This window comes from Podarcis tiliguerta (assembly GCF_965153285.1).
Source record: "Podarcis tiliguerta genome assembly, chromosome: 2".
Lineage (NCBI taxonomy): Eukaryota > Metazoa > Chordata > Lepidosauria > Squamata > Lacertidae > Podarcis > Podarcis tiliguerta.
In genome coordinates, this window is record NC_139535.1 from 92245986 (window position 1) to 92273860 (window position 27875).

The 27875-nt window shown below is 43.3% G+C and overlaps 2 protein-coding genes across 2 annotated transcripts in view; one reads left to right on the top strand and one right to left on the bottom strand.

The window, feature by feature from the left end:
* The window catches only part of LOC310672709 (autocrine proliferation repressor protein A-like), a 62290-nt gene extending 49764 nt beyond the window's left edge, over nt 1-12526 (bottom strand). Inside the window, exon 1 of the mRNA XM_083430291.1 lies at nt 12398-12526. The gene's annotated coding sequence lies outside the window, so the exon portion shown is untranslated. The remainder of the gene's footprint in view (nt 1-12397) is intronic.
* Nucleotides 1657-21660, top strand: LOC310672710 (autocrine proliferation repressor protein A-like). The gene is made up of 14 exons (XM_083430292.1): nt 1657-1891; nt 2860-3034; nt 3605-3653; nt 5128-5250; nt 6323-6421; nt 6548-6637; nt 7083-7212; nt 8252-8372; nt 9967-10102; nt 11154-11242; nt 12461-12545; nt 13769-13834; nt 15844-16023; nt 21237-21660. Exons 1-13 carry the CDS (start codon nt 1702-1704, stop codon nt 15994-15996), a joined length of 1506 nt encoding a protein of 501 aa, XP_083286418.1. The 5' UTR covers nt 1657-1701; the 3' UTR covers nt 15997-16023; nt 21237-21660.
* The last annotated feature ends 6215 nt before the right edge of the window (nt 21661-27875 follow it).

Sequence of the window (27875 nt, forward strand, 5' to 3'; positions counted from 1 at the left end):
GCCACTGAGGCTGTTGGACAGGAACCCAAGAGGAACCTCCCACACAATTATTCAGCCGTAGTGCCATCTCTTTTCCAGATCACCATTCGGGTACCTGGGTTCAACAACACATAAGTATTTATCTCAGAAATTCCCACAATCCCGGCCACATTTCCATATGCAGGCTGCAAGGGTACATTGCTATGGAAAGCTGGTGCAACACTCAGTAATGTGGCTCCAGCTCATGCTGCTGGAATCCTCCCCAAGTTGCTATCCAGAGAATGGCAAAAGCAGTTTATTGTGCTAATCATTCTGATTTTCCCAAAATACACCTCAAGAAAAAGAAAAAAGAAAAAGATGGCTACTTATACTGTTGGATAGCCAAAATGATTTCTCCTCTTAAATGAAAAAGCAATTTAAACTGCAAGTAGTGTGGCGACTGCACATTAGAAAACACACAGGACATGGGAGTCTCACCTAAGGCATTTCATGTTCACTTTTGGGCATTGCTCGAAAGCCTTGTCTTTGATAGCTCAAAGGAAATGTCTGTTAGGGCACACTTCCAAGAAACAAAGGGTGGCAACAGCATTATTTGCTTAGGGTAGGAACAAATATTCTGCCGAACAACAGAACAACAGAATCCTGATCAAGAAGAGAAAATTAAGAAAAGTTCCAGGAAACAAGAAACGAAGGCATGTTATGCCTAATAAGCTACTAAATGAACCTACCCTGTTTCAGTCATCATGTTAGATTAAATACAAAAAAACACTGGAAATGTAATTCATTTATAGCAACATTTAACAGGGTGTGCTTTTGTTATGGTACATGCAGTTTTGTATTTTTATGCTGACGTGTCTCTTCTTCAGCCAGTGGAACCATGTTTTCAGTACTGTCAAGGACAACATCCAGATCACTTCTGAAATATTTTACTTTGAGGAATACTCAAGAAAGAAAAAAATAAAATAATGAAAATAAAATAAACACTTTCTAAGTCAGAGAACAAACAGTATGAATCATTGTGAACAAGTTGCTTGAGGATTTTTGTTTCTCAATTCACATTTGAATGAGCTCTAGATAGAGTGAACACCAGGATCGGAATACAACTCACTGTCCCTAAATAGTTTGGGCTCAAGGACAGGCAGTAAAATTTACCACCTATGCCCCCCATACACAAACACATATGCAAACAGCAGATTTCGATAGTTCATAATGCCTTGCATTGAGATTATACACACTGTACCCATGCAAAACAATGTACCTCTCTTCCTAACTCTAAATACCTGAGAGTAAGCCTGCAAGGAAGCCCATTACAAAAGGGCATTTGCTTCTGCATTGCTTCAGGCAGTGGCAGGAATGAAAAAGGGAAGAGGCAGGGTGCTGCTTGCCAACATGTGCCAGTCCAGGCCTGAACCCATCCTTCAGGTATAGCAGAGCACCCAGTGGCTTCAATTTGACAGTGTGGCTGGGAGGGTGCCTTGTGACTGAACGTCACTGAATAACAACTGGCACATTTCCATCTGCATAAGAGCTGCCCAGAGCATGTGATTGGGGGCCTTCCATGCTCAGTGACCTTTATAACTACAGGAAAAGCCTATTGTAACATTTATAGAGGGAACTGCTCTGTAGAAAAGCTCTGGTGTGCGCTGCCAACCTACCTGTTGGTTAGTGTGATGTGAAGCAACTGGGACAACTGCCAGCGGGACCCAGTCAAGTGACTGGACTATGTATGCTGCTGTCTCCCTTTTCCTATTGACCACTTGCCTGCCCTCAGGATGGATGGTGAAGCAGAAGGCCCTGGATGACTACGTCAAGCAGCATGACCCTCACTACAGCTACACCCTCAAGAACAAGGAGGACAGGCCAGATGTCACCATCTATACCCTCAACATGACCTCCCTGAAGTGGCTGGATGGTGAGAGCAGAAGATGGCAGTTTTCCGCTTGCCCTTTTCATTTGAGTAGGATGAGAAAGAGCGGGAGGGAAGCCTAACGTGATGTGGAGGCTGCTAGATGGGCGTGATGTGCTCTGTGGGAAGTAAGGAAACGTGAGGAGCAGCAGCTACAGGCCTAGTCTCCCTGTGGCTGGCTAGAAAAGGGAGCATGGTCACTTCTCTAGCTTCTGGGGAAAACATAGTTCTGAGGCAGAGATCAAGACATAGGTCCAAGCAGGAAATAGAATCTCTTTAAAGTGGTTAATTCGCACAAATTATTAAGGTTGGAATTAGAAAACTTTGTAAGGTCAAGGTCTGATAAAAGCTGTCCAGTCTGAGAATGTAATGAAGAAGAAATGATCCACTATCTACAGAACAACTGCAGGGCAATTGGGAGCTAATCTTTAATTTTTGCAAAGGTTTGTGCTGGGTCATTTGACTTTCTTGGGCCAGCAGCATTCTCCTATCAAATTTTCCCATATCCCAGATGCTTCCAAAATCTGCCCACAAGGAATTGTTCACTTCAGAGCCCAATCCAACGTGAAATGTTTTCACATATTGCTGCATATTGCTTAAGCACGAGGAACAAGATACATGCACCAACTTCCAGTCATACTGACCCTTTATGGGGGGATTTTCCTAACTGCTTTTATGATGACTCTTTTTTTACTTAGTGCATAGTTCTTTTGGTGCAGATTCCTGTGTGAATCAGTACACTGTTATCCGCAGGAGTGGCTCAACATTCCATTTCCCTTCCTTCAATGCTCCATTTTTTGAGCTACGATTGATGGGGTTGATGGGATTTGGAGTCTAACAACATCCCTGCCCTAATTGATGTTGGGGGGGGGGCTGGTGACCTTCCTTTCGCTTCATATGTCCTAACCCTGTGTGTGTGTGTGATTTCTCTACTATTAGATAAATATCAGTTATGTTTCTGTGTATCCATTCAGATTCTGAAGTGGATGCAACAGTTTGGTGGCATGAACTGACCATTGTTGTCCCCCCAAACCCCAAAATGACGAGCTTGTGTTTGCTGATGATTGGGAATGGAAGAAATGATGATGTCCCTCAACCCATGGACTTAAGGGTTAATGAAGCCATTATGACAGCAAAATCTGCTGGGTTGTAAGTAGCCGGAAGAATCCCTGAGAAATGATTATGACATCAACTCTGCTTTGTTAACACTGTTAAAGAAATTAGTAGCCCTACTAGAATAGAAAACTGTGAAGCAGATGTTTAATGGTAATCTATTCCAATTCACTGTATTCAAGAAAGTTTCTTTATGCTTATTTATTGGGTTATCTGCCTCTCATCTCCCCAGTACACATGTACAAATTATGACCAAGATGTTTCTTGAACTCTTTGTCACACATACTCAGATCAGGCATTCAAATCATTTAAGAAACTATGACCATGATTTACAGTTAATTAAAATGGCAGCAAAAGAACAGGAAATTAATATCAGTTTGCTCTTCTCTGAACTGCTGCAATAGAGTGTGTGTCTTGATTTTAGCAAATTTTATGACTGGCCCCAAAGCCACCCAGAGTTGTTGGCTCTGGTTGGTTTGGCATCTTTGCCTGTCAATCACAGAGCGTATTTGCTTGTGTGGATGTTATTTTCAAAGAAGCATGAAGCACTTTCACAGCCATTGCAGAACAGATACTTATGACTAATACTTCGCTTTGTCTCTGAAGTTGCACAGCTATTTTGAGGCAGATCCCAAACCAGCCAATTACCTACCACGTAAGTGCTCTTCCCACACTCTCTTTCATACTCTTATGTGTGTCCACAGAATGAATTGATTGGGTGTAGGGATGTTCACATCTGACAGTTTTGATTTCTCTCTGTTTCTCATCCACCCACCCACCCACTCAATCAAATCTAAAGTTCAGTTCTCCACAATTACGCACCCGTCCATGGAATTCTTTTAGGAGCTTGTGAAGTTTCATCAGTATTTCAGTGCAAATTTCTCCAAATAAGCACATTTTGTGTGTGTAATTTCCCCTAATGTACACATTTTTGCAAGCACTTTCCCCTAATATTACGCATTTTAGATGTTATTTTTTCCTAATACATCATTTATTTATTATTAGTTTCCTTCCACACACATACCTCCTGCCAACCTAGCAGTTGGAAAGCACATCAAAGTGCAAGTAGATAAATAGGTACCACTCCAGCAGGAAGGTAAACAGCATTTCCATGTGCTGCTCTGGTTCGCCAGAAGCGGCTTAGTCATGCTGACCACATGACCCGGAAGCTGTACGCCGGCTCCCTCGGCCAATAAAGCGAGATGAGCAACCCCAGAGTCGGTCATAACTGGACCTAATGGTCAGGGGTCCCTTTACCTTTACCTTACACACATACCTCTAGGCGATTTACAATAAACCAGGTAAAAAACAACACAATAAGCAGGGGATATATTTTAAACATATGCACACAACAATCCAAAATAGACACCCATAGCAAAAGACCCATTCATCCAATGGGGAAAAGCTGTTGGAACAAAAATGTCTCCAATAGTTTGTAGAAAGTGCAGATAGTGAGTTGTCCCTGTTCTGTGGAACAGAATTCCTGCTGGGATACAGCACACACCCGCTCTTTGAACCTTCCACAAACAATGGAAGACATTTTTGCTTAGATACACTTTTCCAGATGGATGAAATAGTCTCTGCCATAGATGGTTTATATTGAATTGTTCTCAAATTTATCTCCAGGCTGTATGGGTTTTTAAAGCAGCTACATGTTTGTAAATTGCCTTGCTACATGCATTGAAGGATATGCAAAAATAAACAAATGTGCAAAAATAAACAAATAGAATAGCACATGCACATTTGTGTGTGCATTATTTTGCTGGCATATGGCATTGTGAAATCTGAGTGGACAGGTGTGTTTCATTTCACATATTGCTTCAGACACAACACAAATGAGGGACATTGACGCTAAAACACAAGCCGGTTTGAATTTCTCCCCTATCCCTCAGTGGTATTGTTTTCCAAAGAAAACATTTGTATTTCACTTTTGAGATATTGATCCTCATTCTGTCAAGCAGAATCACTCAACCTGTAACAGAACTGAACGAACACATTGCTATGCTAGAGTAATATATCATGGCAGTTCTCATTCCACCTGGTATGAGAACTAGGACAGGCCTATCATGTTGTTCTAGGGGACCAGATGGGAGGCCTCAACCAAAAACTTTGATCTGGTTTGCTTCTAGAAAATCCCTATGCAAGAATGCAAGAATGGCATTGAAGATTATGCTGTTTTTTGTTCATGGCGGAAGTTCATAATTGACAAGATGGCACAGCCAGATGTGCTGATTCAGTTCCCAATGGTCAAGGTAACTCTGGCTTCTTCCTTCTTTCTGGATTGGTGGACAGACACTGCCAACATTCAGGAACATGTTCTGCTTGTTCCCAGCAATGCAGTAATGCTAGAAGGGTTATTTTAAAGGTTTCTTAAGCTGTAATAAAAACCTTAATAGCAGCATGGGATCATTCTTTAGAGGAATTGCGGGTGGGGGTTGGGAGGGAGGGTAGGACCAGGGAGAGTCCTCCTTGTGCTGCTCAGCAGACTGGGAAACAGCTGAAAGTGGTGAAAAAGAGTGCCGGACTCCAGAATAAAGTGGATCTTTATTCTAAGCCCCCCCGCCCCATTTTTCCTACTGCTTGGCTGAGCCATGGGAAGGTATACTGTCAACCATGTAAGATTAGGCACTGGCCCAGAAGCAGCCTGGGAAGTGCAGGTTGTACGGTTCTGAACAGGAAATAGGAAAAAAAGGCATGTTTCATGGAGACTATGCATATAGACTAGAGAATCTACATATGCCCAGAAAATGTACAAAATGAAGTCAAGATACATACATTTTCAACGGTCTGTTTGGGATTATGCATAATAGCCAGATAATGTTCAAAATTTAGCTGAAGATATGAACAATCTGCAAAACCTATTAGGGATTATGTATAATTGCCAGTGATATACAAAATTCACTTGATATAGGCACATTTCCCTGGCCTTGCTGGAAATGATGTGTGATGATCACAAATTCTACACAATTCCCTCTTTGTTGAGGGATTATGTGCACATTCTGCTTGAGACCTGATGAATGAGCAGTGTTGCAAAGAACTAAACACAGAATATATCAGAGTGTGAAATTAATTCATTTTGTTTCTAGGAGAAGGATTTGTAAAAAATATCAGTGAGCTGATGAGTGCTGATCCTTACATCAGCACACTGTGTGTAACCTCAGTATTGCCTTTGCAAAATATAGGGCGCCCCTGTTAAAGCTCTGAAGACAAACCACCTTGTGATGGCACTGTGACTATGCCATTCTAACAATAAAGTATCCTCAGACTCTTTGCAAGTATGTCCTTTGCGTTCCAGAGGCTGTAATCCTTTTGTCTTGTCTTCAGGCCACTGTGCGGGCCATGGATACCATAACAGCGTTCTTACAGAAAGAATCTGCTGGAAAGATGAACATTGCCAAGTTCATGTTGACAGGTGGTTCCAAGGTAGGTATGAAGGTCTGTGCTGCTTTGCTTTCCATGTATGTAACTCATCAGTTGCATGATCCTCCTTGTTTTCTTCTCATTCCCAGTGCACCTTCCCAAGCTCATTCTTTTGTCTCTTTTTGGCAGCGTGGCTGGACCAGCTGGCTTGCGGCAGCTGTGGATGAAAGAGTTGTGTCCTTTGCTCCACTTGTATTTGATCTTTTGAATATCATTAAGGTGAGAATCCAGTTTCTTCACAGTAAAGTGAAGAAGAGTAGAGAACAACAAGACTGTACAAAGGGCAATGCACTACGTGTGTGTAGTAATTCTCCATTCTACAGGATTTCAAGTACCATATTTTTTGCTCTATAAGACTCACTTTTTCCCTCCTAAAAAGTAAGGGGAAATGTGTGTGCGTCTTATGGAGCGAATGCAGGCTGCGCAGCTATCCCAGAAGCCAGAACAGCAAGAGGGATTGCTGCTTTCATGGCACAGCGATCCCTCTTGCTGTTCTGGCTTCTGAGATTCAGAATTTTATTTTTTTCCTGCTCCAAAAACCAAGGTGCGTCTTGTGGTCTGGTGCGTCTTATAGAGCGAAAAATACGGCACTTAAGCTTTGGCACTTGCTGTATGGAAAGTCTTAGTGTGCACAGAGAACTCACTTCTGGCTGCTTTGCTTCAGAGCTGGCATCATCAATACCGAGCGTACTGTGGCTGGACATTTGCATGGCGGCACATACACGAACTGAAAATTACTCAGAAGCTGGACACTCCGCGGTTCAAGATATTAACTTCGCATGTTGATCCACTTGGTGAACACTTCTTATGTTCTCAGATTTCTCTGATAAATGATATGGTAGCAGAAGAAAGGATAGTTGTAGAAATAGAAGGAAAGGGCAATTTTGGTGGCGCTACAATGCACGGAACAAGCATGGAAGATAATGATGTTATGCAGAGGAATAGGGAATGGCTCGATCAAATGAAGTCTTTTCCACTTTGGTGTAGATCCATTATTTTGTCTGGGGTGGGGCAGGGTGGGTAGAGCAAGCAAGTCAAGCTGGTCCCTGATTAGACACTTTGCACGCTGTCCTTCAACAGCCTGCCTTGAGTAAGTTTTCACTCCCTTGCTGACTTCCCCCACTCCAAACTTCCAAATCCTTTTCTTCTTCCTCTCTCATTTCTCCACTCCCCATTCCTCTGCCTCTTCACATTTCTTCCTCTATAAGCCAATTACTGGCTTTGCTAAGCTACAACAGCCACTTAATTAAGTGGTATACAAATTTTGTTAAATAAAATAAGTTTCTGTTGTGGCATGTCATTAATTTTATATAATCTGCAGGCTTCAGCTTTTGCTTGACTGATTCTGGAAATCAAACAAATGTGAGAACTGCTGCAATTTCAGCACCTGTGCCCATGTCTTTACATTCTGCCCCCTGAGTGTATGCCACTCTTTAGGGATTTGTGGTCCTTACTCCGTTCTACTTATTCTCTATTGCTTCTGTGCAGTCTTGCTATCCTTGTTATGATGTTTTATGATAAAACAAGGTACAGTGGTACCTTGGGTTACATACGCTTCAGGTTACAGACGCTTCAGGTTACAGACTCCACTAACCCAGAAATAGTACCTCGGGTTAAGAACTTTGCTTCAGGATGAGAACAGAAATGTGCTCTGGCGGCCCAGCTGCAGTGGGAGGCCCCATTAGCTAAAGTGGTGCTTCAGGTTAAGAACAGTTTCAGGTTAAGAACAGACCTCTGGAACGAATTAAGTACTTAACCCAAGGTACCACTGTAGTAGCATCCTGAGAACCATATGTTGGTCATTTCTAAAACAGTTAATTTTTCCATCCCCAGCATATAATGAACGATACATAAACAAGCCCAAGTATCTAATCATAGCAGCAGGAGATGAATTCTTCCCTCTCGATAATTCCCACCATTTCTTCAATGAGCTATCAGGAGCAAAATATTTCCGGTGAGTTCATGCTGCTGCTCTCATTTTTCCTTTTACTATCAAACAGCAGCCCAGTTCCACAAAACTACAACAAGCTAAGTCATTCCGAGCCAAGAAAATCTGGATTCTAATCTGCATCAGTTACGTGCATTTAAATGATAAAACCTTTTTTCCGCTTAATTCTGTAATGTGTTACTGTTGTGCAATAATTCTGCATAGTCTAATCAAGGACAATGGCAAGGAGCTGTGCAGAATACCAAAGCTTCACCCTTGATAACAGGAAACTTTAGTAGCTCCTGTGGCTTTTGAGACTTTACCAGGCACACCCCACACACTCCCAAGCATAGGACAGGATTCAGCTAACAAACACAACCAATGGAAGCCCACACAAGGACTTCCACTGGCACAACAAGGTTTCCCCCCATTTCTGCACCCCCTTCCAGTTGGCTGGGGGGTTCAGGAGAACTCCTGGGACACAGGAGAGGAGATAAACAAACTTTCTTTGTTGGAGGAAGGGCAGAAGTGACCCAGGTTGATGGCAGTCAGTGGATGGTGTTATTAACCCACCTTTGTAATTAGAATGATAAACATGCAACCAGTGAACAAAATGCTAGTTCAGCCATCACTCCAGTTGACACTGCAATGTTTCTGATGAGTGTCTGCCACTTATTATTATTATCCACTGTGTTTCCATATCCCTCTGTCAATTGGCTTGCAATCTTACTAATTAAAAAGGATTAAAAAAAGAAGAAACCTGCAAAGCAGTTCTGCCCTCTGATGAGTTGAAACTCGGTGACATAAAGGACACCAACCAATGGGTTTTGCCCAAAGGCAGCTTTTGCTGTGTGGTTCAAATTAATCTATTCTTTCAAATTAATACGTTCAAATTAATGTATACTTAAAAATGTTTACAATTGTCTTTACCCTCAGTAATTCATGGCTTCGTTTTTTTGAATCTCTCAAAGAACTCTCAAAGAAAAGCCGCCCAGAGTGGCTGGGGAAACCCAGCCAGATGGGCGGGGTATTATTATTATTATTATTAGGTGGTTGTTGTTGTTGTTGTTGTTGTTGTTGTTGTTGTTGTTGTTAGACTTACCCTTGCAAAAGCCATGCTAGTTTTACTTCAATAAGTCTTGCTCTTTTATATGCTAATTCTATTTTTAATAAGGGTTTTCACCTAATTTCACCTATTAACTGGCCTGTTACTTTCTAGATCCCCTCTTGATTGCATTTTAAAAGTCGGTGTTACTTGGGCCCATTTGCATTCCTCAGACATGGAGACAGGTCTTCGGAGCCAGTTAAATATTTTTGTTAGAAGAACAGCAATTTCACATTTGAGTTCTTTAAGAACTTTTTGGTGGGTAAAATCTGGTGATTTTCTGTTTTTAATTTGTCAGTAGAGCCTAGAACTTGGCTTCAGATCCCTGCTGCAAAATTCACAGAGGGTTTGAATTAGAATACTTCCCCCCCGCCACCTGTATATTTTTCTATATGTGTATATTCCAAAGAAGAAAAACCCAGAAAGAGTCAAATTTCTGTGATTAGAGGAAATATGTAATTGCTTTGTCTATTGCAAGGGAGCTATTATTTTAAAAACCTCTCTGTTGCCCTGCAGGGCCACCCCAAACAATGATCACTTGATGACACGGGACCCATCGATTAAATTATCAATTGCAATGTCGGTTATAAGCTTTTTTCTTAGCACCATTTTGAATCTGAAAATGCCCCAAATTTCCTGGAAGAGAACCGAGGTGAGGAAAACTCATGTTGCAACATAACTAATTCAGTCATGAGACTTGTTTTATTATTTACTTCAAGCCATGGGTACACATAGCCTTTTAACTGATGAAAATCATAGTTTATCAAGGACACTCTGTTAAGCTCAAGCTTACTAGGAAATTATCAGTATTATTGGAAGCAGGAAGCCTTGGCCAATGATCCAATAAATGACAGGAACATTATGACATTTGGCCATTTTCTGAGGGCACTTGGTTGGTTTTGAGCTTTACTGGTACATATTAGAATATTATGACATTTCCTTCTGGCCTTTTAATGTTACATTCAGATACAGTAAATATTTAAATAGGCTCTATTAGTATATGTATATGAATATGCCCCTAGAGGCAAAACACAAAGAAAGGTTCTTAATTTCAATGAAATTGAAAGGTTCTTAATTTCAATGAAAGCTGTAGGTTGATTTCACACAGACTGTTTCCTGACACATGTTTCTATACTAGCCAGCTAATTAGGTGGCTGCTGTTGAAATGAGATCTTTGCAATCTACGTAGGAAGAACCATTGCACAGTGGTACTTGCTTTGCATGCTGAAGATCTTTGGTTTGATCCCTGATGTTTCCACATAGGCCTGGGAGAGAAACCTGCTTGTAATCACCCTAGACAGCTGTTGCCAATCAGTGTAGACAAAACTGAGGTAGATGGACCCAACGGTCTAACTCCGTATAAGGCAGCTGTTAAGTTGTGGGTGAACATATCAGACGACACAGCGATTCTTCCAAGCAGCTCTTTATTTGTAAGCTGGAACAGAACTGAGCTGAGGAGCTTAGTCAGCCTGCTTATATAGAGCTCCAGTACCTTGTTACTGTAACAACTTTCTAAAACTATCCAATCACTGAACGTCACTTTCGATCCTTCATTTGCATACAGTATCCCCCTGCTGGCCCAGGGTGAGAACTTCAGTACATAACAGCAGCTTCCTATACAAAACTTTCATGTAGCTGATAGAAGAAATGGATGATAGCTTGAGGAACGCTTGATATTTCTGTCCTATTCTCTCTTTTTCTAGACAAAAGCTACAGGTATTATCGAGCTCTACACAGATATGGAGCCTTCAGCAGTTAAATGTTTCTTTTCTAACACTTTGGGCTCTGAAAGGTAGGATTTATCGTGTATGATTTATTAATACAAATATACAGAGTTGATATAAATATACATACAAAGAATGGGACAATCTCAGTTGTCTCTTTCTTAAATTCAGTTCTCCACATTTCTGCTGCATTTTGCAAATTACTGTTTTTTAAAAAATCCTCTGGAAAAATAGCCAGCATTTTTGTGTGCTTTTCTCTTAATCTCCACATTTATGTATGTCGTTTTGTCAAATATACATATTTTTGCAAACAATTCCCCCTAGTGCTTTTTTGTTTCTTATTTTCACTAACCTATGCATTTATATACGCACTTCACCCTAGTATTTCTGTGCACATTACTTGGCTTGAGAGCTGCACTGCAAACTTCGTAGACATGTGAATTTTGAAGGATGTCTGTGTTTTGGTTTCCACATTATTTTTGAAAGTGTGACAATGGAGGTTCACTTTTAAATCTCTACAAAGAAGCCATTGGGGTGTTCCCTTCCCTAAAGCATGCAGTATTTTCTCTCTGGCAAAAAAGAAGAAGAAAGCATTCTGAGTGCTTTTTGTGTCTGTGAACAGCTCCACAAAACATTACAGTTTTTATACTTTTATATGTTTTCAAACCTACAAACAAGATTCATAAGGGAACTTTGTGGGTGGATTACTGAATATGCTCTAGAACTTTTGGAGTCAGGTTGATGGTATTGAAGAACCATCAGAATGCCTGAGTCAACTGAGTAGTAGACAAAGAGTATTTTTAATTGCTTAAACATAACGATCCCTTTTGCTTCAGTAAGTGAACTATTGCCTTGGCAGTGGTAAAGGTAAAGGTACTCCTGACCGTTAGGTCCAGTCGCGAATGACTCTGGGGTTGCAGCGTTCATCTCACTCTGGAGTCCGAGGGAGGCGGCGTTTGTCCGCAGACAACTTCTGGGTCATGTGGCCAGCATGACTAAGCCGCTTCTGGCGAACCAGAGCAGCGCACGGAAATGCCATTTACCTTCCCGCTGGAGTGGTACCTATTTATCTACTTGCACTTTTACGTGTTTTCAAACTGCTAGGTGGGCAGGAGCTGGGACTAAACAATGGGAGCTCACTCCATCGCGGGGATTCAAACTGCTGACCTTCTGATCGGCAAGTACCACTGCCAAGTACCACTGAGCCACCTTGGCAGTGGTACTTGTCTCCAAAAAGTAGCTTCCTCAGCACTCACTGTGCCGCCTCCTTCCCTTCTCATTCTCAGGCGAGACTTCAGGCTGTTGGTGGGTCCTGGTCCTTCAGGTGTTTCACAACCCATATCTTGGCTTCCCTGCAAGGTTGAGAAAGTGGTAAGAGGATTTGGGATTGGGGGTTTCTCCAAGCTTCATAACACAGTTGAGTGAATCAAGCCTCCATCCCTACGCACACAAGCAGTTCTTCAAAAATAAATTATTTCCTTTAAAGATGGTTTCTGTTGCCAACTCATTGAATTAGCCCATTTATTTGCAAAGTTCTTTCTTTTTTAATTACATAGTTAGTGTACTCAGTTAGGATAGTGGTTGGTGTGTGTGTGACATGCACCGACTGGTTACCATTTGTGATGGGCTGCACAGGAAAGTCCATTGCTGTTGCTTCCATCTTAAAGGAGCAGAAGTTCATATGTAACAATAAGGCCCACTCTGGAACCTGCTGGGTTCCTTCAGAAGAAAGGGGTATACACTGAATGAATAAATAATCCAAGAGTCAAACAACCAAATAAAATGGGATTCTTTCGTTATATAAGTTACCAAAAACATCCATAGGATGGTTTCATTTCAAAGCGCAGCAGAGTGTATTTCCATCTAATGTTGCCCCAGGAGGTGTGAGCTAAAGAGCATTATCTTTATGCTGTAGTTCTAAAAAGACCCATGCTAGAAAGTAAGACTCACTAATATATTGGGGCTCATGAGTCTATAGCAGGGGTAGGGAACCTCTTTCGGAATGAGGGCTGCATTTCCTTCTGGGCAAGCATGTGGAGGCTGCATACCAGTGATGGGCAGTGTCAAAGGCAAAAGTGAACAGAGCAATCAATGTGAATTCTACCATTGTGCAGTAGCCTAGTTTCTTCACAGTCACACTTCTTTCTCTATCCTCCATCCAGGCAAGCAAGAAGTATTATCAGAGTCCAAGGACACATTCCAGCCAGGGGGAAACAGTCTAGGAGGGAGGAAAGCACAGCTGGTGAGGGTTGTGGTTTGGAAGTGTGGGTGTCCTGGAGATTATCACAAGGGCCAGATAGAGAGGTCTGGAGGGCTGCCCTTGGCCCCTGGGCCTGAGGTTCCCCATCTGTGATGTATGGAATGGTTTATGATCACCTGGAAAGAAGTGGGATGTAACCCCATCCCATTCTGCCCCACTTTGAGCACAGTCGCCATAGCTGTTCCACTCTACCCTGTCCTTCGGAGACTCAAACCAGGAACACTCTTCTCCAGATTCACACTAGTGAACATTTTAGAATTTCATAAGCTCAGGGTTTACAAGAGCGCCTGTTACCTGTTCATTTCTCAGTGGCTTCGGTCTCATCCCATTGCAGAAAACGGGTGTTTATAAGGCAGAAGAGGAGAAGCCACAATCAGGATGGAAGGCTTTCTTTATTGAGGTAATTATTCACTCTAGTATTTGACTCCCCCACCCCCAGGAGAGAAAACTCTGAGTGCATTGAGTACCAAGACTGATAGAGATTCACCCAAATCAGTCTCCCTGGAAATAACAGGCACTTTTAGGAGGGTCATGTATTGGCATTAGCACTGAGATGCTAAGCCAGAAGAAATCAAGATAGGTTGTTAGACGACGTTTCTCAGAACACACAATGGCTCTGGAGTGTCTATCCTATTCCAGTGTCAAATCTTCATCAACACCTAAAAATCAGGGCTACAAAGTTTAAGTTTTCCATAAAACGTGTTCTGGGCAAATTATGGCTTGAATAAAGCACTCCTAAATCAGAGTGGTTGACAGGTAGGAACTATGAGCTGGAAATTGCTGTTCCATGTTGCAGTCCAGGCATTAATTCATTGGCTGCTGTAATCGCGCCATGATATTTCTTAGGGCTATGTGAAGCAACCCAAGCTGCTTCACTTCTGACTGTCCCCTATTCAGTTTGAATTGCTTCAGGAAGGGGGTGATATTGCACCCCAAATCCAAAGCTGCAGCTTCAGACCTCCCATTGACTTGCATTGGGAAAGCAAAATATTCACAAATTTTGGAATAGTTACATAGGTGCATAACACCTGCTGACATAGAAGGTCCACCTCTCCAAAAATAGGATGAACCCTGCCAAATTTGAGACACATAGGTCGTGTGACTTTTCTAATAATAATAATAATCCAGAACAGTCATAACTTATTTGTAAAAGATTTTGAAAATAAAATGCAAAACCTATCCCAGAAAACACTATGGCCAGGGGACAACACACAATATGTATATATGCTTGTGTGCATAGATGTATGTATATATAATTTTGGATTGGGAAGGATGGAAAAGAATAGAAAACAAACATATAGTTTGGTTATGAAGGATCTATGACTCATTGAGAGATGATACAAGTGTAAATAAAATGCAGAACACCATAGTCACATTTGGGAGAAGAAGGAAGTAAAACTGCCTTAGTGGCTATTATAACTGGAGACTAATATTGACAACAAGCTCTATGTGTGTGTGTAGATAGAGAAGGGTGAAAAAAGCAAATAGGTAGAAATGTTGGGTTAAGAGACAAGCTGAATCAAAATACCACAGCAAACTCCTTGTGCCATTCATAGTACTAGCCATAGAGTGAGGGGGAAAGGCACTGGGACAAAGATACTAGGATTGTGGGGATGTAGGATAATATTCTACGTCTGGGTTGAGGCTACGGGGAGCAAATACCAGTTCTACTACTCCCATTGACTCCATTATCGTGTTTCCCTTATTTGGGGATGTTTACATTTTCCCAATCATTTTGGAGACAGCTTACTTGGCTCAGATCATCTTTGCTTTGTAACTGAATGTTTCCAGAGCAGGGGAATCTTCTGCTCAGATCGCTTTGGGGGCAGAGCTGAGCCTTGGAGGCACCCTATTTTGATCCTGCCTCATCTTGGGATTTGGATGAAGGGGTTGCACAACCCTAGCTGTTAAAACAATTTGGGGGGATATTGCATCATGTGAACTACTTCCTTGCGTTTAATGAGGTAATATTGGCTTTGTAACCAATAATCTAAAAGACTCAAGGCAAAAACTGGTATTACCCAAATTGCCAAACAGAGTGGCTGGGGAAACCCAACCAGATGGGCGGGGTATAAAAATTATTATTATTATTATTATTATTATTATTATTATTATTATTATTATTTATATATTATTAGCTTACCTTTCAGTCTAGTTCCCTCACTGTGTCCTTCCAAAAACAATAAAGCAACTATGCCTGAAAGCTCTACTTTCATGTACTAATTGAAATCCAGTGATAGAAAGCTGTTGTGCTGAATAGGCAGGAAGTATTCTTCCATAAACTACAATATGCTGTAAGGCACAACAATTATTTTTTAGCTATCCCTGTGCTTTGCACTCCCAATGTAGGCTCCGTTCTATTAGATTTGCAAAGTGAGCTATTGAGCAGAACTGCAATTTCTTTTCCAGGCCACCTTCCCAGGACCTGGGACCATTGATTTTGTGTTAAGTTCTGAAGTTCACATCATTCCAGACACTTTTCCATGTCCAGCTGCCACGGAAAGGAATGCAAGGGGAAGGTGGTATGACACTCACCAAGGATGCTACAGCTCCTGCTGCTGAAGGCATCCATGAGTGTAAACACGAGAGGTGCTCAGAAAACCATGCAGAGGAGTCAGGGTGGGTTGGGCAGAGAAATAATACTGCATAGAGAATGCACAGGTTCAACTTCAACTAACATGAAATGGCAGAGGGGTGTGGGGTCGTGGGGTAGGTAGGTGAAGATGTCAGTCAGGAACAGGAGCCCTAAAGGAGGATTGTGGGAAATGGGTCTGGTGGGTGAATGAAGCATATTGGGCATGAGACAGAGGGAGGGCCTGGTTATATAAAATTATGAACGATTAATGCAGCAAAGGAAAGTGCCTTTGTATTCCTCAGATCTCAGGATCAAAAGAAAGGGAAGCACTATGCTCTATAAGTCTTCACTGAAACTCTGTACAAGTATTTGAGCATTTGATGCACAATTCCTTAACCCGGATTTAGCCTCGTAGACTTTGATGGGATTAAATAGCCTCTAATCCAAGTAACTGATTATAGCTGGATTGTAAATCATGTAAAATGACTGAGTTCAAATTGCACGTGAGTCACAGACGGAAGTGGGTGTCTTCTTTGGCTAGCTATTATCTCTTCGTTTTCAAGTCCCTTCTGCAAAATGGGGGTAACAATAAAGTGACTATATTTTGTGTGGCAGAAGTGAGCCCACCTGCTGTGGCTTTCATGGCCTCATGATTTCTAGCTGTTCATTCCCTGTTAACAAATAAAGGTTGTTTCTGGCATTCTTACCATCTTGCACTGGGTGAGATTTTCTTGTGTTTTGAAGTGAACCGCCACTTGCTCCACTATCCTCCTATAGCTACTGTATGGGAAATGGGTGTCTGTTCTTAGGGTGTGTAGCAGGTTGGGTCATAAGCCTATCATAACAAAAGGAGTAATACCTACCATAGTACTATCAGTGTTGTGAATATATGTCATTCAGTTGAACATATTAGGTTTGTTAGTAAAGTGGATCTACTGTTCTTCATACAGGCAGTTGTAGTGACTGAAGTACAAACCACCAGGGAGTTCTCTTGTAAAAGCCCATTAAAATGAAATAGGCGCACCACTGCCCTCTGCTGCTGCTCTTAATCATGGCAAAGGCATTTATGCAGGTCAGCTGCCCAGTGTGTTTGTGCTAAACAGAATTCCAAGCAAAGAGACTGGAAGCTCATTTTGACTACATAATCTTAGAAGATGGTGTGGCTGTGAGAGCGCATGGCTGTGACTATCATGGAAGGACCCTGCACTTCGGAATTTGGCACTAAGCTAGTGCCGCTACTCAAACTGCATGGGATGAGGTTCCAAAGGGGCAGCAGATGCGGGAGCATGTGAATTCCATGCTGGAATTCGTGGAGCAGTTGAGAACAGGGGAGGAACTGAAAGACAATAATTCTCCAGCCCTATTGCTGCACAGCCTTGCAGAATCATACAGGGCCCTGAGTGGTGCTACACAATGGAAGGAAACTGGTGTCATGACCCCTGAAACCCTCCAACACCGCAAGGGCTTATAAGGAGTTCTCTACAAGTGGGTGGAGCTGGGAGGAACAAGTCATTCGCTTAGTGCTATCCATGAGCCAGCTTCCAGGCTTGCTTTCCCTGTAGAATTCAGCATCAGACCTGAGCAGGACAGGACTTTCTCCGTCTCTCATAACTCTAGAATTCGTGGATGTTCAATGAAGCTGACTGTTAGAAGATTCAGGACAGATAACACCTTTCTGACTGCTATTCCTGCTGCAGCTATCTCCTGCTAGGACTCATGGAAAACCTATCAGACAGACAGCAAAAATTATCATCTATGCCTGGTTGACAGTGTTATACGATTTTGTCTGTTTGCATGCACACACATGCAAGCAGCAGGTTTCAACAGTTCATAATGCCTTGCATTGAGATTATACACACCGCACCCATGCAAGACAATACACCTCTCTTACTAACTCAGTTTATCTGGGAGTTGTTGGCATCCATCTGTTTCGAAAGACAATGGGATGCTCCTTCAGGGGCGAAGTCAAACTGCTGCACTAGCAGGATCAATGTGATCTTCTCAGGGCACAAGCCTGGGCAGTGTGTATGGAGGTCCTGGGCTGCCCAGATGACAAGACTCTCAGCCTTGTTGATGTAAGTTCAAAGGAAAGCAGAGTGATACATTTGGCACCAGCTTGGATGTAGGAGTTGCTGGAAAGAGGCAAACAAGGCATCATACAACTGTCTTAGGGACTCCACTCTGGATTTATGTAGGGTTTACTCCTTACCCTTTTCTTTTCCCAAAGATGTTCTGCAAGGCAGTGGAGGTTTAGGGTCAGACTGTTCCTTCTCCTAGGTGGGCTACCTTCCCGGGTTGATGAGCCCCATCTGCCCCTCACTTCCGTCTATGGCACTTGCAGAAACCGCCTTCTTCACCATTGGACCCCCTGTTGGTCTCATCCACTCAATCCACCACAGCCTGTCTTCGCCTGCCAGGGAAATCCCTAACTCACTGAGGGTTTGAGACCAATCTGATACCCTCATCTGGTTTAGCTGGACTGTCTGAGCCGTTTCCAGGATGTGGTGGCTGTTGCATGCTGATAGTTTCTAAGAGCCACAGGGGACCAAAGGTGGACAAACTACCCCAGAAGGAGCATGACCCCACCAGAGGCACTACCTTCTGAGTTGGCAATGGTTACGACTACAGTACTTTCAAAACAGTTCCTCCTGTTTGCATTATCTGGCTGGCTGTTTTTCCTAGTGCCCCTGTACCTGACTAGCTCTGCCCCTCCCAATCATCTTTTGCCTAGCAAGATGTTCTCCTCCTCTCTTTCCCCTCAGGTGGAGACCAAACCCATTACAAAAGGGCATTTGCTTCTGCATTGCTTCAGGCAGTGGCAGGAATGCAAAAGGGAAGGGACAGGGTGATGTTTGCCAGCATGTGCCACCTTTTTCTCCCTCCACTTCAGTCTAGGCCTGAACCCATCCTTTAGGTATAGCAGAGCATGTGTCGGCTTCAATTTGACCATGTGCTGGGAGGATGCTTTGGCCACTGAATAACAACTGGCACATTTCCATCTGCATAATGGCTGCCCGGACCATGTGGTTCAGTGCCTTCCATGCTCAGTGACCTTTATAAGTACAGGTATTTGTGCTGATATTCTTTTTCAAGAAGCATGAATTACTTTCATAGCCTTTGCAGAACTGATACTAATGACTTAAGTACTTTTACTTTACTTTGTCTCTGAAGTTGTGTAGCTCTTTTGAGGCAAATCCCAAACTAGTCAATCACCTACCATGTGAATACCCTTGAATCTTTTCCATGTCTGGATCTTGACAAATTCTCTTCTTCTAATACACTCTGATGAGGAAAGTGTTTACTTTCTCACGTCAAAATCTAGTGGTAATCTGGAGTTTGTTTGAAAACCATGCTTTATAACAACATCTAAATTTCATGGTCCATGAAGAAGTGGACATTGCTTTCACAAAAGTGCTTTAATACTAGAATTAAAATACAGATGCCAAATCATGTAGTTACCTTAGAGAGAAACTGGGAGCTGCCATAAGCTGTTCCCCATCTTCTTACATTTGGAGCCCCGGGCTCTCACCTGTTCCCTGTTCAAACAATCCCAGCATGCACCTTATCAGGATGTCTGTTCCTGCGCTCTCTTAAATGTTGTGTTGCTTGTGCCTCTCTGGTGACTCATCAAATTGTAATTGTTGGTTCTGAGAGCAATGAGTTCAAAGATGTGTGTAGATCAAAAAAGTGCAGAGCTTTTTAATATATGTGGAATTTTTAAACATTCATATTAAAAAGCTCTGATTTATACACATCTTTGAGCTAAATTGCTCTCAGCGCTGATGATTACAATTTGTTATTTGAGAACTCTGTGCTTTGGAAACTCCCTAGGCAGAAAATATGCCCTACTTTTATTACAAAGCTGTGCCTTTTCAAGCTTAATTATTTAAATATCCTTCAAATGCATTATTTTCATTTGCTTTAATGCTATGCACAGAGAACAATGTGCTAGCATATGCCCTCAAGCACCTGCCCTGTAAGACAACATTACTTGTTGCTTTACCAAATTAAAAATATGAATCTCGCTTTTGACACACCAACCACCAATAACAGAGCTAAGTAAGCAAGTGCCTTGGCTTTCCAAACAGGCATTATTTTTACAGGCCCTCAAGCCAGTGGTTCTATAAATTGTATTGTTTCCCCCTCCCTCTCCCAAGAAGAATATTTGTATCTCACTTTTAGTATACTATTGATCCTTGTCCTGTCCAGCAGAATCACTCAGCGTGCAGAACTGAACAAATGCTTTGCCATGCCTAGGTAACAGCTAGTGGGAGAGACTTTTGCATAATTGACCTTGAGATGATATCTGGGGCCAGCTGAGCTGAGGAGACACAATCTCCAGCCTCTCTCTCTGCTCAGGTCTGACTAAGCCAGCAGAGGGAGCATTTGCTCTTTCTGCCCTGCTGCGGGCCTTTATTTTTCAGTGCAATGGAGGCTTCGGCCTGGTCCACAGTGCTCTTGGCAATGTCTGTGGGCAACCTTTTGCAGCTGAATCGACCCCTCACATTTTAAATTTGTTTTATACCCCTTCACATATGTCTTGCAGTTTCTTTCTGCATCAGCTCTGTGAACTCTGAGGTTATTTGGGGGGGGGGTGGAATTGTGTGGGTTTGCTTCCCCCACAGCTTTTTTCTGCTCCCATAGCCCACCCAGTGCTGGGAGTGACCAGAGCCCCTTTAAGCGGGGCTATTTGTGTAAGATACTTTGATGTGGTTGCCATCTAGTGGTTCCTAAAGGCAAAAGTTGAGGAAAATATTGGCACTGAGCATGCAGGGGAGTGGTTCTAATGTGGGTATCTGGCTAAAGGTTGTACAGTATAATAGTAACCAAGTAGGGCAACCAGTTACTGTTCATCTTACAGGTTTAGCCCGTATACATTATAAACCAGGCATTTATCACCTTTATCTCCTCATGGTTTAGAAGTGTGTGGGTCGCCCTGGTATTTCTGCTTTCTCCCTTTTTTGTCTTGGGGATACAGTGGTATATGGAAGATGGTTTTAAGGACACGGTTTTTCTGCACCATCTATCTCTTTCTAGAAAATACCACAGGCATCAATTACTTCTTCACAGATCAAGAGCCCTTCTGTACCAAACGTTATGTTGCTACCACTTTGAGCTCTACAGGGGAGGATTATTTCAGCAATTTTGAGTAATTGAAGGTACTTGTTTTTAAACAAGCAGTTTCCTCAATGATTACTAAGTCACATCTTTCTGTTCCCATTCTCAGGTGAGACTTCAGGATAATTCAGCTGGCCCCTGGTGGGATAGCGGGTCTTATACTATGGTTGCCACTTGAGAAAGTGTTAAGTGGACTGGAGATTTTAGAGCATTCTTCACACTGCGGAGGAAGTCAAAGCTGTTTCTGCACAAGCGGTACGTGTTAATTTTTCTCACACTTGCTACATTTTCCTCCGAGCTGTGCTTCTGTTGTAGAAACACTGGATTGACCCAGCAGTCAGCCTGCAAAATACATTTCTTCCCGCAGGTACCATGCTCATTTGCTGTTAAGATTGCTGTGTGGCCTAACAGTGTCAACCAACCACTGGTTACTTTTTGTGAAGTGAAGAGTAGGGTCAGAGGAGCATATTGCTGCTTCTCTGTCATGGATGAGCAGAAGGGCAGATGGAGGACCTAGTCAAGATATCGGGAGAAGGAACATCTCTATTCGGCTGTTTTATGTCAAATTGTGTGAGGCAAGAAATTGGGGCTACACATTCACTCTGCACTGCTATCCACAGTGGGGGCATTCTCTAAACCTAAGGCTGCCCCATGAGATGGTTCCTGCTTGCATTTGCAAGATTCCCCCCCTGCAAAAGTGCTCCTAAATTTGCAGGCAGTGTCGGGAAGGGCCTGCTTAGGGCAAGATGGTGGAGATGGTGCAAGTAGTTGGAATGGAAATCAGGTCTTGGCAATAGAAGAAGAGGAGTTTGGATTTGATATCCCACTTTATCACTACCTGAAGGAGTCTCAAAGCGGCTAACAAACTCCTTTCCCTTCCTCTCCCACAACAAACACCCTGTGAGGTGAGTGGGGCTGAGAGACTTCAGAGAAATGTGACTAGCCACCCAAGGTCACCCAGCAGCTGCATGTGGAGGAGTGGAGACGCGAACCCAGTTCCCCAGATTACGAATCTACCGCTCTTAACCACTATGTCTCTCTGTATAAGTCCCCCCCCCCCCCCAGCTCTACTTCTCCAGATCCATGGCTGGTCCTATTATTAGACAGAATGAGGCAACTGCTTGGGAGGAGGGGAGCCCCACTTCCAATACTATTCCCATGGAGCCTCCTAACCAGCCCCATCGCCTTGAGCTTGCAAGGGAGTGTCCCGAAAGAAGGTATGGCTGGAACATTCAATAGGAGCATACCATAGTTCAAGATTTTGCTGCAAGTCACACTAGTTCATACTATTAAACCTTCATAATCTTGAGTTTAGAAGCAGAGCAAGTTAGCTGTGCACTTCCCTTTGCAGGAAGCAGGAATTTACAAAGTGGAAGTGGACAAACTATCAGAGAGAGGGAAAGGCTTCTTTATGGAGGTAAAACGCCTTGCTCCACTGAGACTATTTCACACACAGCAAAATCGGGGTGCATTGGCCACTGAAATGTATCACATTCAGGAATTATATTGTTACAGGCCACCCCAATCTCTGTCAAGCAGTAGCAAGAGATTCCTGGGTTTATGTTCCTTTGGAATGAGGCACAATAAGAGACTAGTGTCTTTAAGAAATATGGTTTATTTTATACATGTTTACAGCTGAAGCCTTCAGTGGTGGGGGTGCAGAACAACACATCCCAAGTCTATCTCTCGTTGCTCCTCTTGTCAGCAGCTTGGATCCAAAGCAGCAGCCAGTCATGCTTCTCGGTGCAGCCTTTTCCAGCCAGCACACTTCAGAGCTCCACCCACTTCTTGCTCCTCCTTCCCAGAAAACCCTGTTCCCCAAACCTCTGTGGTGACATCACACCCCTGTTTCTCTGGCAATCTCCCCCTCTCAATTCTGCTAAGTAACACACAGCTGGAGGAGGAACTCCACCCCTTTCCATGTCTGACTGAATATCTGACCTTTCATCAGGGTATTAATGATTCTGCCTTTGTTCTTTGAAGTCAAGTCAGCTTCCTGGGGGATTGGCTTAGAGAGGTGCTTAACAAACCCCACATAGATAAATTTTAAAAATTATGGAGAACCTGGCACTGGGAGTGATGTAGATTGGGGAAAAACTGTAGTTCACTGGTAGAGCATCAGCTTTGCATGCAGAAGCTCCTAAATTCAATCACCAGCATCTCCGGGGAGGTTGGAAATGCATGTGAATTACTTTCAAATCACCATGTAATTTCCAATCTAAGACATTTTCAGGCCTTCCATCAGATATCTAGACAATTTAGGGCAAAACCTGGTGCAGTAAAAGGCAGCAAATATTTTTCTTGTTTTCAAACTAGCTCAATCTAATGTCCTTTTGAGGGAGCGGTAATGAAAAATAACAGCTTCCTAAAAATAATATAGCATTAAGAGGCACCTAACTGCATAAAATATTCTGCCATTAGGCACCACTACTGAAAAATGCAATCATTGTTGCTTGGATATCTTCGTGCTGCCCATTTTTCACTCTTTGTAAGACTAATTGCAATTTCTTTTCCAGGTCACCTTCCTGGGACCCCTGGGCACAATAACTACATATTCACCCCAGATCCTCCCAGACACATTTTTCTGTGCAGACTGCAACGGAGAGGAATGCCATAGGAAGCTGGTTTGAAACCAACAAGGGATACTGTGGCTCCTGCTGCTGAAATCATCCATGACGGAAGAATAAGAGGCACTGAGAAGACCATACACAGGACCAGGTTGGCAGAGAAAGAACCTTGTGTGGAGAGAGTGTTAGACAAACTAAATTGGTTTGGTGGTGGGGATATGATGTCACAAGCTGGAGAAGGATGCTAATCAGGAGCCCTGAAAGAGGACTAGATAAGAGAAGAAGTGCAAATGGTAGTGGAGAACAACTAGGGACTCATTCTACAGTATTTTCAGAAGCAACAGTGATGCCATGTATATCGGCCTAAAGCATGGCTTAGCTTGGAAGCAAACTCCCAGTGTTCTTAAGGGGGCACTGCAAAAGGAGGGGACAAGTTATTAAGGCACCCTTAAAGACTTCTCTGGCTAAAATAAATTATCTGGGACAGAGGGTTCATTGTTTCCTTTAATCTGCACCTCCCCCTGACCCCAAAGCACCCACCCTTCCTCCTTACTCCCCTAAAAGCTGAAATGGCAGCATTGGAAGATGCCCTCCCCATACTACAGTGCCAGAAGGCCCAAGCACCACTGCTCTTTCAGTCCTGATGTGGTACTGAGAGCATCTAGAAAGAGCCCTTCCTCCACTTACTGCTACCACTGCCATAAAAGGAAATGAGAAGAATCCTCTTTCCCGCCCATAGAGGCCAGGCAGGGACCATATATCCAAAGCAAGGGACTGTTGGGATTTGCAGGATACTGAGTAAGTCTGCAGGCTTCAACAGGATGATGCAATACTCTGTAAAGTGCTGGGTCAGAGTGACTCAGCAGGAATGGGGTTAATGTGATTGGCTATCACCTGTTTTAAAAGGAAAGCCTGTTTAACAGTGGTTGTGGTGGTTGTGCTGTGGTATGGTGGTGCTGTTGTGGAGAGTATTCGTTTGCCTTAAGGAGCAGGTACTCTGTATGGACTGTTTTTGTAAATACCTGTATATAGCTCACATTAAAAAGACTGCACTGGAAAAACCTGGGACTCAGAGCGTTTCTGCTAAAAGCGCCGCGAGGAATCGCGACAGGGTTATGGGCCCAGCACGCTTCCGCTGCGCAAGAGTACAGGTGGCAGTTATCTAGCCGTGGGTGCTGGAGGTGAGCTGCAGGGATGGAGCAGTCCAGAAGTGGCGTGTTGCTGGAGAAGCTGACGGCCACAAACTACAGCATCTGGTCGGTCCGCATGCAACACTTCCTCAAGCGTGAGGGCCTGTGGAAGGTGGTGGAAACTCCACAGCAGCCCCATGAGGAGGATGAGGACGACGATGAAAAGCTGGCACTAACAGAGGTCCAGCTAGAAAAGGATGAGAAAGCTTTGGCTACGATCATCCTTGGAGTGGACGACAGCCAGCTAGTCTACGTAGCTGACAAGGTGACGGCAAGTGAGGCGTGGAATGCACTCAAGGCTGTCCATGTGCGAGAGACAGCTGGCTCACTGATAACATTGACCAGGAGACTGTACCGGTGTTGGAAGAAACCGGGGGACTCCCTGGTAAACCACCTAAAATTCCTAACAGGCTGTTTTCAGGAGTTAGCCTTAAGAGGGAGGCCTGTGGGGGAAGAGGACAAAGTCTTTATAGTCCTGAGTTCCCTTGATGACAGCTATGATATGCTGGTCAACTCCCTCGAGTCGGTAGAGACTGATAAGCTGACTCTGGAATACGTTACTGGACGGTTGTATGCAGAGGAGGACAGGCGTGCAGAGCGAACGATGACCTCAGCCCAGCTGTTGGAGCATCCCAGAGGGAACAACAGCCGGGAAGAGCAGAGGTGTCGGGAGCCGGAGAAACAGCCAGGAGGAGCTGCTGCAGACCAGCCGGTGGTCAACAAAGTAAAAAGGTGTTCTTGCTGCAAGTCCAGTGGCCATCTGCTGCGGGACTGCCCAAGAAAACAACAAAAACAGCAGAAGCACAGGAGGCAGCAGAGAGAGTCTACCGCTTGGGTGTCTGCAGATGGTCAAGAAAATGAAGAGCTGTGGGTTCTGGACAGTGGAGCTTCTCAAACCTTTTGTAAAAGAAAAGGATTGCTAACTGATGCTAGGGCTTCAAACAAAAAACATGTAAGTCTTGCTACGGGCCAGAAAGCTAATGTGGTTTGTGAGGGGGAGGTTGTGTTCCCACAGCTGGGACACACATTCAGGAATGTGTTGTGTGTGCCTAGTTTGCAAAACAATCTCCTGAGCATTCCTGACTTGGCAAAAGCAGGCTTTGAAGTAAACTTTGTGGGAGATCAGTGCCAGATAAAGCAAAATGGGGCAGTGTTGGCAAATGCTAACCTTAGAACTAATATGTATGTACTGCAGTGTGAGTCTAAGGTTGCGAATGTGCAAAATGTCCCAACCCATGATATGTGTATTCATCTCCTGCACAGGCGTCTGGCTCATGCTAGCTATAAGGTGCTAAACAAAACATTGGAGTTGTGCGGGGGGATGAAAAACATTAAAAGTTGTGATAATTACTTAGACTGTAATATCTGCAAGGAGGTTAAAAGCAGGGCTTGCCCAGTAGCAAGAGCAAGCCAGAGAGAAACCAAAAAACCACTGGAGTTGATTCATGCTGATGTAACTGGTCCTTTTCCACCAAGTGTCTCCCATAACAAGTACTGTTTGATCCTAGTGGATGACTATTCTAGATTTGGCTGGGTCTATCCATTAAAGCAAAAGTCTGACGTTGCCCAAACTTTGAAGTTCTGGGTAAGAAGGGTAGAAAGGCAACTTGGCGAAAAGGTGTGCTCCATTCAGTCAGACAGGGGAGGAGAGTTTATGGCAAACTCCCTAAGAAACTGGTTGCGTTCCCAAGGGATTAAACATAGACTTACCAATGTGGCAACGCCTCAGGAGAACGGAGTAGCAGAGCGTAGGGGAGGTGTCTTGCAGACACAAATGAAAGCATTGTTAGCAGATGCAAATCTTCCAATTAAGTACTGGGCTGAGAGTATTAAGACCGCAAATTATATTGGGAATCGCTTGTGGTCAAGGGTACTAGATGACATACCCTATAAAATTCTCTATAACAAAAGTCCCAGTTTGCAACATTTGAGAATCTTTGGGACAAAGGCGTGGGTTGACATACCTGTAAAGAACCGAAGAGAAGGTGGGAAAAGGGCACAGCAGTTGCTATTTCTTGGGTATGAAAGTGGTACAAAAGCCTACAGGTTTGAAGATGATAAAAATCTTTTGAGTTATAGTCGGTCAGCCAGCTTTAATGAGCAAAGAAATTGGCCCAAGATACATGCAAACCTGCTGCCAGAAAAAGTTTTACTGCCGAGCATACCTGATAAGGCAGTTGAAACAAAGCTAAGAATTGGCAGCTCTCCCAGAGAAACTGAAAGGGAGGAGGTAAAGACTGAAGATTTTTCTCCAGCTGCTAGCATGGAGCAGGGGAGAGAAGAAAGTGCAACAGGGACAGGAGGAGGTAAATCTCCAGAATCAATCCACCCCAAAAGCAGTCCTGAAGGTAGCCCAGGGGGTGAGATTAATGAACCAAGGAGGTCTGCAAGAAGTAATAAAGGTCAACCTCCAGACCGTTATGGGTTCCCAGCCACCATAAACCAGGTTTGTGTAACTGAGCCAGAAAACTTTGAAGAAGTGCAAGAGTTACCTACTCTAGAGAAAGAGGCGTGGTTAAAGGCAATGCAGGCAGAGTATAACTCTCTGCTAAACAACAGTGTGTTTGTACCTGCAGAATTGCCTGAAGGTAAAAAGCCCATAAGCTGTAAGTGGGTTTTTAAAGTGAAAAAGCTGGCTGATGGTAGTTATCAGAGGAAAGCCAGGTTGGTTGCAAGGGGCTTTACACAAAGAAAAATGATACATTATGATGAAGTGTTTGCCCCAACAGCAAAGGCTGAAACAGTAAAATCAGTTTTAGCAATGGCAAGCCTGAGAGGGTTAAAAGTTAATCATTTTGATGTTGCCTCAGCATATTTAAATGCTCCTATCGACGCCGAGGTGTATTTACAGCAAATACCAGGTTATGAGCTGGAGAAAGACAGCATGGTGTTAAAGCTGCAAAGGGCACTATACAGGTTGCACCAAAGTGCACGTCTATGGCATGAATGCATAGACACAACTTTGAAAAAGATGGGATTCAAACAAAGCCT

Coding starts and splice junctions, on each gene's coding strand:
- LOC310672710 (XM_083430292.1), top strand. CDS start 1,702: ATGTATGCTGCTGTCTCCCTTTTCCTATTGACCACTTGCCTGCCCTCA. Junction 1,892..2,859: donor CTCCCTGAAGTGGCTGGATG/GTGAGAGCAGAA, acceptor GTATCCATTCAG/ATTCTGAAGTGGATGCAACA. Junction 6,422..6,547: donor TGTTGACAGGTGGTTCCAAG/GTAGGTATGAAG, acceptor TCTTTTTGGCAG/CGTGGCTGGACCAGCTGGCT.